Below are 12779 nucleotides of genomic sequence, written 5' to 3' on the forward strand. Positions count from 1 at the left end.
TTTATGATTTAATCAAAAAGGTATTACTGGGCGGTCAGGTGGAAACAGGAAAGACACAAACTCTAATCTGCGAGTGTGTGTTTAGTGTGGGGTGTGGTGCTCAGGGTAAATCAGCGTATGTATGAAATCATGGCACAATAGCTCATTTGTTATCAGCCTGCAAGTTTAGACAGTTACATTCGTGTGTGTATCAGTCTGCACACACACACAGGTGTTTTTGACATCAAAGAGCTCTTTGTTCTTGACTATGTGTTAGTTAAATATTATGCTTGTCTGCATGTCTCTCTCTTTCTTTCTCTCTGTGTTCAGGAACCGGGTCCTGCGAAGGTGACGGTCACCAGTACCAGCAGCAGCAGCAGTATGGTGTGTCTTCCCAGCACTATAGCTCACGCAGAGCGAGTCCCGTCCACCCGGGCCACCCTGTGGCAGGAGGAAACATGGAGTCGAGCCACTTTACCGACAAGCTGCAGCACCGGCAGCCTGAGTCAGCTGGGTACACAAACACAGAATTCATTTGAAACAAACAAGGTTACGACATGCTGTCTTGAACCTGGGTGTCAATCATTCAGCCGACAAGATTTTGAAATCCACAAAATACATTTTAAATTTAAATTTGAAAATTTGAACTCCAACATTCTATACACAAATGTATCAAACGTTCAAACAGCCACTTGCCACACCTTAGCGACTTTATAGCAATGCCGTGGCAACCACCCACAACAATGTAGCACAGAGTGCAACAATTGGGTTCCAAAAGTAAAAATCCATTTTCTCTATAAAGGGATTGATTTGTAGCTATACAAACCTTTAAAGACAGACCTACTGTGAACTGCAAGTTTGTAATTATGTTTAACAGCTAAAATTCTACTGTAAAACTATCCATGATTCAGCAAAGAAATCTCACCAATCAGAGAATTAAAATGAGAGAATTGTGTGTAAATGTGTGTATATACACTACCTGTCAAAAGTTTTTGAACAGTATGATTTTTAATGCTTTTTAAAGAAGTATCTTCTGCTTACCAAGCCTGCATTTATTTAATCCAAAGTACAGCAAAAATATTTTTACTGCTTAAAATAACTGTTTTCTATTTGAATATATTTTAAAATGTAATTTATTCCTGTGATCAAAGCAAAATTTTCAGCACCATTACTCCAGTCTTAAGTCTCACATGATCCTTCTGAAATCATTCTAATATGCTGATTATTAATATTATTATTATTCTTATTAGAAATATTTAAAACAGTTGAGTGCCTTTTAGGATCTAAAGGTCGCCATTTAACCGAAATAAATAGCTTTTGTAACATTATATACTATACCATTCAAAATTAATACTTTTATTTAGCAAGGATGCATTTGAATTGATCAAAAGTAATGATAAAGACATTTATAATGTTACAAAAGATTTCTATTTCAGATAAATGCTGTTCTTCTGAACTTTCTATTCATCAAAAAAACCTAAAAAAAGCTGTTTTTAACATAATAATAATAATAAGCAAATAAGCAAATGAGAAGCAAATCAGAATATTAGAATGATTTCTGAAGGGTCATGTGACTGGAGTAATGATGCTAAAAATTCAGCTTTGAAATCACAGGATTAAAGTACATTTTAAAATATATTCAAATAGAAATCAGTTGTTTTAAATAGTAAAAATATTTTAAAATTATATTGTTTTTGCTGTACTTTGGACCAAATAAATGCAATCTTGGTGAGACTTAACATAAAAAAAACATTAAAAAAATAACTTTTGACTGGTAGTGTTTATGCATATTTTGCAATAAATGTTAAAAATGTTTTCTAAGTACACAATCAACATCTTTAAATAAATAGTTTTATATTTATCCATCTACTTTGACAGTGCCTCATGGGATCGTAGTTCTTTCCCTCATTAAAGCCCTCACTTGTGCCCCATTTTGTCCAGTACATTCAGTTTATACTGTTGTGATTTATGGCTAGTTGGTTTGGTTCATGGCTTATAACTCTTAAACAAAGACTTTTTAAAAATCCCTATGGGAGAAACGAATGGGAAAAATGCTTCTCGAACCAAAGCCACTGAAAAAGTGGACAGCTTGTTACACTTTATTGTGGTGGTAAGTTTTTGGCGTATTTTCGTCATAAAATCTTGTTAAATATCTACTCTGACTACGGCGTCACATGTCATCATGTTCAAAACATGTGATTATTTCAGTGATTTACATCACAAGGAAACTCTTTTTCATCCTAAATGTCCACTTCGCACATAATACAGTCACTTGACCTCAGATTTCTGGGTAAACACATTAAACGAAAGGAACGTTTAATTACATTTGCTCACTGCCCTCACTAAAACCACAGTGACCGTCATTTCCGACGAAATACTACCGTGATTGTTGCCTCAATAAAACTGCGGTGACTTGTTGTTAGTCACCACTGTCATTATTAAACTAAATGACAGATTCTCAAAGCGTCTTGCGTTGTTTGAAAGAGCTCCCAGATTCATTTAGAACGATTTTACAGTAGTAACTAGGTATTTTGGCAGCTGTAATGTTACCATGGTACATTTTTATAAAGGTAACTGACTCTTTCTCACGCTCAGATTCAGGAAACTCAAATGTTGGTCGCAAGCCACGGGTCGAGAGCGGATATTTCTCGCTGGAAAAACCCAAACCCGAAGAAGACGAAGAACGTCAGCATCATCGCCAGCAGGAGCGAGAGCCGTCGCCACCGCCGCAGCAGCAGCCGCCCCCTCTGCTTTCTTCCTCCTCTACCACATCCTCCTCTTCCTCTCGCTCCAGGTATCTCTCCTTTGATCCTGAGCTCTTCAGCTCTCCGATCAGCTCACACAAACACACGTTACACGACCCACACAGCGCTGCTAACACGCACACTTCCGGCATTACATCTAACGCCCGCGCCCGCAAACACAACACGCAGAGACTTAGCAAATCAGAGGAGCCGGACACTCCATCGCTGGATTTCCCAGCCTCATCGGATGCAAATCTCGGCCCCCTTCCCAGCCCGGACAGGCTCTCCAGTCCAAACCCACATGCAAATGTCCTCCCGTCGTCCCTGTCTTCCTCTCAGAGCTCTTTAGACTCAGAGCAGAGTCCGGAGAGCCGTGTGGGCGGAGCCTCGGGCAGGGCAGGGCGAGGTGGGCAGGGTTACGCTGCCCTGGCGGACGTGCCGCGAGCGCGGAGGCTCAGTCATCGGGATGCGTACCGATCCACTCAGAAACGGCAGGAGCTGCGAGCGCGCACGAGGAGCCCGGGCAGGGAGGAAGTGGAACGCCTGTTCGGACGTGAACGAAGGTGACGAGCCTGTACAGTTACATACACACACAAAGGCTCTGTTTCAAACCATATCTTCTTAGACAGCATGTTTATACATGGGCGGTAGCTCTTGTAAGTGGCGTTCATGTGTGCCACACATAAAAACAGCGTTTAAAAAACGTTTGCAGTTGATTCCAGTAGTCTGACATGCTAAGATAGGAACTGTAACTCAATAAAGCCTACTGAATTATTTGATGATAGATGATCTAGATGATCAACATGATCAAAACAGATTGCATGTTTGCTCTGTTTGGGCTTCTGAATTAAATCCAGGTGTTTTTTCCTTCCATTTTCTTCTGTATTATACTGTATGAGGCATAAAAACCTGATATATCAAATATGATACTCAACAAAAAACACATATGCACACCTGTTTTTCTTAAAGGTTCAGTTAAGTGTTCTATTAAATCTTGAAATATTTTCAGGATTCACAGATTAATAATAGTCATTAATATTATTAAAAAATAACATTAATAATATTATAATCAATATTTTTAAATTAATATACACTACCAGTCAAAGGTTTTTGAACAGTAAGATTTTTAATGTTTGTAAACAAGTCTCTTCTGTTCACCAAGCCTGCATTTAATTGATCTAAAATATAGCAAAAACAGTACAATTTTGAAATATTTTACTATTTAAAAACTATTTTTTATTTGAATATATTTTAAAATGTAATTTATTCCTGTGACCAAAGCTAAGCATTTTTTTCAGGATTCTTTAATGAATATATTTATCTGAAATAAAAAGCTTTTTTTTTTTGGGAAAGAAATTATAGAAATTAATACTTTTATTGAACAAGGATGCTTTAAATTGATCAAAAGTGATGAAAAAACATCTAAAATATTTTTTTAAAAAATGTTACATTTGAAATGTTACAAAAATTCTACTCAGCTGTTTCCAACATAATAATAATAATAATAATAATAATAATAAATGTTTGAGCAGCAAATCAGAATATTAGAATGATTCTGAAGGATCATGTGACTGGAGTAGTGATGCGTGAATTCAGCTTTGAAATCACAGAAATAAATTACATTTTAAAATATATTCAAATAGAAAAGTTATTTTAAATAGTAAAAATATTTCAAAATTGTACTGTTTTTGCTGTATTTTGGATCAAATAAATGCATGGTTGGTGAGCAGAAGAGAGGTCTTTCAAATATTAAAATTCTTATTGTTCAATAACTTTTGACTGGTAGTGTAAATATTTCATAATAATATCAATAATCATTTTAAATATTTAAATAAATAAAAAACAAACAAATTTACCAATAATAGCATACACAAATACCATTTGAATTCATTTTGAATAAAATATATTTTGCTCTCAGTTTATTCCAATAGAAGGAATGAGTAAGAAATTACTTGTGCACTTGTAATACTAACATGTAGTTAAGTTAATTACTTGATGCTCTAATTATTAATAGTGTTTATGATGCCTAAAAATGCTGTCTAGGTAGGTAGGTCACTAGAGTTTGTACCAGAGCCAATGACACACATATTCTACATACTTTTCAGTCATTGAAATGAAGTGTTTGTTAAGAGGCATTAATGTTTTATAGCCTAATAAGCCTAAATGTACTTGAGGAGATACAGCTCTGAACAGGGAACTAGAGATACGCAGCTACTTCCCCTGCAGTATAAACACAATCTGCTCGTTCAACACGAGCCAACACGCCTGCTGTGTTTACGTCTCTGAGCGAGCGTGGAGGTTATACCTCCACCTGCTGGAGCAGACAGGAAAGACCAGCCAGTTACCTGTCAGTGACACTAAGGACGTACAAGTTCAGAAACTGAGATGCAGGGAGGATGCGCTGCTAAACCGTCTGAGATAATGCTTTGCCTTTAGCACTCAGAATCATGACGTTCATCTCATACTTGCAGCTTTAGCGCCACCTAGTGAGTACTGTGTAGAACCGGACTTCCGGCCTAATCTCTCTTCCATTTTGTAGGAATCCCAATGCAGTCCTGAACGCTGTGCCGTTCACTTCTGTATCTGTGATTTTTAAAATGTTCTGCGCTGTTCCTTTCATTTCTGATTTCTCTCTCTCATGCTTTTTCTGTGTCTTCAGCTCTTTTTTGCTTTTTATTTGATCTGTTTCTTCTCTTTTTCAGGCAGTCTTCTGAAACGCTGCACTTCCTGCCCTGTGCCGCGCCCTGCCACGCCCACTGACACGCCCACTGCTTACTTTCATTCCACCTGCTGGGGCCAAACTATAACACACAGACACATCTCAGAATCAAACACATAAAACTAAAGTCTTTTTCACACCGCAAGCAGCGCATATTTAATTTGGCACGTATTTATTTATTTTGGCCGCCTAAGCAGCACAATGATGCATAGACAGTTAATCCGTTATAGTCTGACTTTGAGGTTTAAGTTCCATTTTGGTCAATTTTTACCATTTAAATATGATTTTGTGTACTTGTATTATAATTATTCTTAGGACCCTCTAAATAAATACTTTTACTGAAAATATAATAACATGTAATAAATGGTTATTTCATAAATGTAAAAAAAATAGGTTTTATATAAGTACAGTACCATTTGGAAACATTATGATTTTTTTAAATGTTTTTGAAAGACGTTTCTATATATATATATATATATATATATATATATATATATATATACGATTAATCACATACAAAATAAAAGTTTGAGTTTCTGTGTGTATATATGTGTATTAAGTATATATAAATACACACAAATTAATGTACATATTTATGAGAAATATGTTATTAATGTATAAAATATTTATATGAAAAAATATTAAATTATATAAACAAAATTATAATAAATACATAAACTTATAAACTATATATATATATATATATATATATATATATATATATATACACACACACACATTTATTTATGTATATATATATATGTTTTTTTTTTACATTTATTTATAATAATGACATTTAATAATAATATTTATTTATGCCTATAATTAACAAATGACAAAAAATTAAAATAATTACAATATTTGTATATATTAATACAGAGTGTTTTTTTTAAGTATAAACAAGGGATTACCTTTTTTATTTTAAATTAAGAAATTATTTATTTGTATGAAGTATTTTAATGTTGTGCATCAGAAACGCTGTGAAAACAATGCACATATGCTGCTGCTTTATTTCGGTGTGAAACAGGTGTAAATATAAATTATTAAATAAATTATTACTACTAACACATGGGTGTACACTGGGACAAAGACTGATGGTGTCTGGGGTTCTGCTCATGGCTGTTGTTGCTGGTTTCCTGTGTCTGTCCCTCTGCTCTACCATCTGCTCTTTTAAGACCAAATTCATCATGTTAAAAAAAAACCACAATCAATGACATGCTAACATCTCAGAAACTCACTGCTGAGAAAAGCTTTACAGTTTTAAACACCAAAATTCTTCTAAAGGCAATTTTGCAGAGGAAATTAAGCTTGTCTGTGATTGCTAACTCCAATGCATGCCAAGAGTTGCTGCATTATAAATAAGAAGTATTTACAACTAATTGCAATAATTACATTACTATTACTAATGTAATTCATCCAATCTGGTTTAATTAAAACTGAGCTGTTCTGAAACAATCAAGATGTACAACGTTGGAGGTTTAATATCATAATAGAGGGAAAACAATGAAAAACATTTCCAACAACATTTCCTGTTTGACTTAAGACAGTGTTGAGGGTATTCACAGGGGTCAGATTCAGCTGACTGACCAGAAGTGAACCGAGGAAGTGTTTTTTTTTTTTTTTTTATTAATTTTTCCATGAAATATTCTCCAGCATCCTTCCTTGGTAGATGTAAACATCCTGCAGTGTTAGGTAGAAATGTTGAAATGTTTATTTAATAATGCATTTATTAGTTTATTTATTATGCATTACATTCAACACTTTTAAAATGAAGTTGAACGTTTTAGGATTTTTTAAAGATTAAATTCTAAACAACTAACTTTTATGTTGGTGAAATTAGGGAATGAGTAAAAATGAGCATTTATTTATTTTGATTGATTTTAAATAATTTGTTTTGATTAAATATTATATGTCGTTCAAGTTTGGGATCAGTAAAATTTGTAATGATTTTTTTTTTTAAGAAGATTCTTATGCTTATCAAATCTGCATTTATTTGATCAAAAATACAGAACAAAACTGTAATATTATGAAATATTATTGCAATTTAAAATAATGGTTTTCTATATTAATATGCTTTAAAATATAATTTATTTCTGTGATGCAAAGCTGAATTTTCTTCAGTCATGACTCCAGTCTTCAGTGTCACATGATCCTTCAGAAATCATTCTGATATGCTGATTTGTTTAAAACATTAAAAAGAAATCTTTTTAACAGCATATTAGAGTGATTTCTGAAGGATCATGTGACACTGAAGACCGGAGTAATGATGCTGAAAATTCAGCTTTGATCACACAAATAAATAATATTTTTAAGTATGTTAAAATACAAAACTGTTATTTTAAATTGTAATTATATTTCACAGTTTTACTGTTTATTTCTGTATTTTTTTTTTATCAAATAAATGAGCAGAAGAGATTGCTTTAAAAAACATTGAAAATCTTACAGATCACAAACTTTTGAACAGAAGTGTATATTTGTATAGGACATTATACATTATGAGCCTAATGAATTATGCATTGCATTTAACTCAGTGTATGATTTAAGGCATTACTTTGGAGTTAGAAATAATTTATGAAGATCTGTGATGAAAGGAATGTGTCTGATTCTGCTGTATTTTTCCCATTGTTTGTCTTCTGACATCTGTGTGTGTGTTTTGCAGCAGACGTTCACAGGTCATTGAGAGATTTGAGTCTCATGACACTGGCAGCACTCCAGAACAAATGGACACAACGAGTTCTTCAACAGACCCCGCCCCTTCTTATTCTAAAACAGCCAATCAGAGAGCAGGACGCAATGAGAGACGCCTGTCTAACCAGAAACAGGTACTCATTTAACATTTAAATTTAACATTTTAAATGAGTAGACTGAACATTTTCTAGTAATAAACCAGTTCTGAGATCTTCTATTCTCAACCAGTTAGATGTCAGAGTCAAAACTATGTTGTATGATGAAATTTCAAGGAGGCCTGTTAGCAGTAACGTATTGAAGTTTCTTTAAATTCATTCATTTTGAATTACTTTCATAAACTGTTGCAGGAGTTTTCATTGGATTCAGCTAAAGGCCGGACAGATGACGTTTCTTCACTAGCTGGTTACCGCAGGGCCAAAAGTCTGGATCGCAGAGCCACAGAGACACTCATGACTGTAAGACCACACAAATTCACATAAATGTCTTTTAATTGTGGATATAATTGACCGTTTTTAATTGCTATATATATATATATATATATATGGTAATGTATTATATTAAATAGTGCTTGTTATTATGCATAATAGAATTTTAGGATTTTTGAAAATTATGCGTATTTCTTTATTTATATTTTTGTTTTTGTATTTACATAAAATACATTTTAATTTAATTAAAATATAGTTAATAAATAAAATAAAAATGATTTATTAATTTTGATAAATATTGATTTATTATTTTAAATAAGGAGATTATTTATTTTAATTGAGTTAAAAACACTAAATAAATCAAATTGAAAATTAATCATATTTTACGTTGATGTATTATTTCAAATAAGGAAATTATTTATTTTAATTTAGTTAAAAACATACTAAAAAATCAAATAGAAAATTAATCATATTGTATTTTGATTTTTTTTTATTTTAAATACGGAAATTATTTATTTTAATTTAATGAAAAACATACTAAATAAATCAAATTGAAAATTAACCATATTGTACTTTGATTTATTATTTTAAATAAGGAGATTGCTTATTTTAATTTAATTAAAAACACATAATAAATCAAATTGAAAATTAACCATATTGTACTTTGATTTATTATTTTAAATCAGGGAATTATTTATTTTAATTGAATTAAAAACATACTAAATAAATCAAATAAAAATTAAACAATATTGTATAGTTTGTAAATATAGTCACGTGTAATTTTTTTTTTAAATTAAGTTGTGTGAATAGGGTCAGTTTCATTTCAAATGCTGCCACATAATTCTGTATGCATCGGCATAATCTTATGTTTCTCTAAATCAATTAATTTTTAGCCAGAAATAATTTGTTGTGCATGAATGTGTCATTTTAATATACATTACATTGTAAAAGTCCCAAAGGGGCCCTTTGAAGATTGATGTGCATGACTAAAGACTTAACAGCCACCTGACCTCTGGATCAGCTTTCCTTTTCTGTGTCACTGTATTTCATTAAGATACAGAAGTCTATGACTGTTGAGTCATGCAGTAGTTAACCTTTACATTGTTGGTTACAATTATATTGCATTATATGCAAAAAAAAACTGCATAGTCTTCATGCAACATTTGAGGCCAGTTCTAATAAGTTTGTAAGTGTCATATAAACGCAAATATGCTTCTATAGTAAATTGCTCTTAAGAACACAGCGTGATTATTTATAAGGGATTCCGAGGCTGTCTAAGAGCGTCTGTGTGTTTCAGCTGTTAGTACTTCGTTCATGCAAACCCAACCCAGAACCACTTCACCACCCCTGATTATAAATAGCATTCGCTCAGAGTGTTAGGACCAGAGACACCGACACATGCCCAAACACACACACGCACACACATGAGAACACAGATTCATGTTCATACACACAGAAAGACGGCATGTGAGTCAGAAGCGTGTGAAGAACAGGTCACAGATGAAACTCAACAAGACTAAGGTACTGTGAACCTAACGGCTAGCTAGCAAACGGCCGGTGGGTGTGATCTCGACTCCAGATCTGCTCTATACGCCTGCATTAGATGGTGGAGTGTTTATATTATTATTGGTTGTGGTATTTTAGGTTGTAGATTAGTTTGTTTATGGCTTTGTGAGGGACCACTGCTTGTGTTTGTGCGGAAGCCTTCTGACTGTGATTAATCGTGGATTTAAGATGCAGAAGTCATTTTTAGGTCTTTATTAAGTTTGAATGCAGATTCTTTTGAATATATAATTTTATTTTATTTTTCTATATGTGTTGTTTTATTGATTATTTTTTTTTTATTTTTTTTTTAGTACATATAATGAAAATAAAAAGTTACATTAAAAAAGTTACATTATTATGTTTGTTTATGTCGTCTTAACTCTTGATGTCTTATTTGAAAGTGTTTATATGTTGCTAATTGCATGTACAGTACTTCAAAACAGCATTTCCCAAACCCCTTTTTAAATAGCAAGTAGTTGAAATATCATGAATTGTGATTTATTTAATTATTTTTTCACAATTACTAACAAAATATGGCAAGGGAATAGGAATGAGTCACTTTTCTGATGCTCTGGGTTCAGGAAATATATTTGCCATTAATTTTCTTTATAAAAATGTAGGAAAAAAATGATAAACAACAAAATAGAAGTTTTTAATAAGGTGAATAATAAGGGATAGTTGAAAATTAAGCTTATTTATTTATTTTATTGTATTTATATTTAAATAAAATACATTTTAATTGAATTAAAAATATTGTAAATAAATCAAATAAAAATGAATTCTTTATTATTTTGATCAATCTTTAATTAATTTTTAATGAAATTTATTTGTATTGCTTTAAATAATGAAATTACTAATTTTAAAACATAAAACATACTAAATAAATAAAATAAAAAATAACCATATTGTGCATTTTGTAAAAATGGCAAAATATGTCATTTTTAAGTGTTAATTCTTAAACCAAATAAACCGGCTACAAGATAAGTTAAGTTAAAAGGCAAAATGTATTTAAAAATCAGAAAAATAAGCTCATCGGGACTCATTCATGAAACACAAGAACATTTTTATAATGTAAATATTATAAATCCATTTTTTTTCCAGTGAATTATTGCATTGAATTGAATGAGCATCAAACTGGATTAAATTAAAATTAAATAAAAAAAAAAAAATAATTTATTTATTTAAAATAAGCAATTTTTGCTCTAAAACATTTATTGCAAAACTGTGTTTTTGTTTTTTATGTTCAGTAATATTTAGCTGTTCGTTGTTAATGTTGGTAGTCTATTAATTGCATCTATTATTCTCATCTGTTTTCAGCCAGACCTGCTGAACTTTAAGAAAGGATGGATGACCAAACTGTACGAAGATGGATTGGTGAGTCTAAAATAAATAAAACTATTCAGAAATTGATGTCCTTGTGCTTTAGTGTTGTTTGAATATTTAATATGGAGGTTATTCAAAACTTTTTTCTGCTTCTGTATTCATCAGTGGAAGAAACACTGGTTTGTTTTGACCGATCAGAGCCTGAGGTTCTACCGAGACTCCATCGCTGAGGAGGTATGTGTTTTCATCAGCGATTAAACTAATTTTTTAATCACGTGACTGTTTAACAACGTCCGTCGTGTTCCTCAGGCTGCCGATCTGGATGGAGAGATCGATCTTTCCATGTGCTACGATGTGACCGAATTCCCAGTTCAGAGGAACTATGGCTTCCAAATCCTTGTGAGTGATGCTGCGTTGTTGTTTCAGTCATATTTTACCTCATATTTATAATAAAGGTATATGTATATACCAAAACTGCTTAATGAACTACATCAGAGCAACAGACCGGCTATTTTAGCTAACCTTAACTCATACTGTAATATATGTATCAGTCATAATATTCATCCCTGAGCTCTTGAAGTATTGATGCTAGACAAGTATGTCTGGTAGGTATGCAATGGTATGTTTTCCCACCTAAATAAAGCTGTGGTGATGTTAGCTGTAACACTAGCACTGTTCCTCACTAAGCATTGTTTCATCACTAATGTCACCTGATCTGTCAGCAGCCGTGACATCATCACATCCCTATGAAATAACACCCTACAGGTCCAATGCCACACATCACACGCTCATCTGAGACTCTTTTGACTTATATTTATAATATTTTACTTATATTATATTTGTTTTTAATATCAAAATGTAAAGATTTTTCAGATAGTGGTCACCTAATTTTTAATTAATGGCTTTCAAGCAACAGCAGTATTATAAAATACTTAGGATTAATGATTTATAAGTGATATGACAGAAAAAAATCTCACACACATTAATGCTCCTGTGTTTTATTAATAACGCCGTTGAGATGTACTTGATGTTGTGTTGTTCATCTAGATGACGAATAACTGTAGGTTCCCCGGCGCTGTTTTTAAAGTTATTTTAGAGATGTCAGAAATAGCAGAAAGCGTTGGCCGTCTCTGTGTACAGACGAACAGCGGGGCGTCAGTGTCAAGAAATGAATAACAACTGTAAATATAACTTCAGGCTGCTATCTTTATGCCTTGGATACAGAACGCTAAACTCACGTCTGAAACTCCTCTTCCTGTCTGATCTTAAATTTCACTTGAGCTTGTATGTAATTGTATCATTTCTTGTGAAATAATACTGTTTCTGAATGAAAGATGTAGGACTGACCCGCATTTA

The 12779-nt window shown here is 32.5% G+C and overlaps 1 protein-coding gene across 13 annotated transcripts in view; it reads left to right on the top strand.

Annotated features, from left to right (window-relative positions):
• Window positions 1-12779, top strand: part of si:ch73-103b11.2 (myosin phosphatase Rho-interacting protein) — a 50391-nt gene that overhangs the window by 22070 nt on the left and 15542 nt on the right. For 7 of the 13 annotated variants that reach the window (XM_051097682.1, XM_051097683.1, XM_051097679.1 and 4 more), the window contains 7 exons: window positions 310-493; window positions 2575-3286; window positions 8102-8264; window positions 8478-8585; window positions 11418-11474; window positions 11589-11657; window positions 11733-11822. In XM_051097682.1, coding sequence (XP_050953639.1) covers window positions 310-493; window positions 2575-3286; window positions 8102-8264; window positions 8478-8585; window positions 11418-11474; window positions 11589-11657; window positions 11733-11822 — 1383 coding nt within the window. Of the gene's footprint in view, window positions 1-309; window positions 494-2574; window positions 3287-8101; window positions 8265-8477; window positions 8586-9856; window positions 10077-11417; window positions 11475-11588; window positions 11658-11732; window positions 11823-12779 lie in introns of those variants that run through there. The other 6 variants (XM_051097680.1, XM_051097684.1, XM_051097690.1 and 3 more) reach the window with 4 other exon arrangements.

The sequence above is a fragment of the Labeo rohita genome, chromosome 24 (genome assembly GCF_022985175.1).
Source record: "Labeo rohita strain BAU-BD-2019 chromosome 24, IGBB_LRoh.1.0, whole genome shotgun sequence".
In the NCBI taxonomy this organism is placed as follows: domain Eukaryota; kingdom Metazoa; phylum Chordata; class Actinopteri; order Cypriniformes; family Cyprinidae; genus Labeo; species Labeo rohita.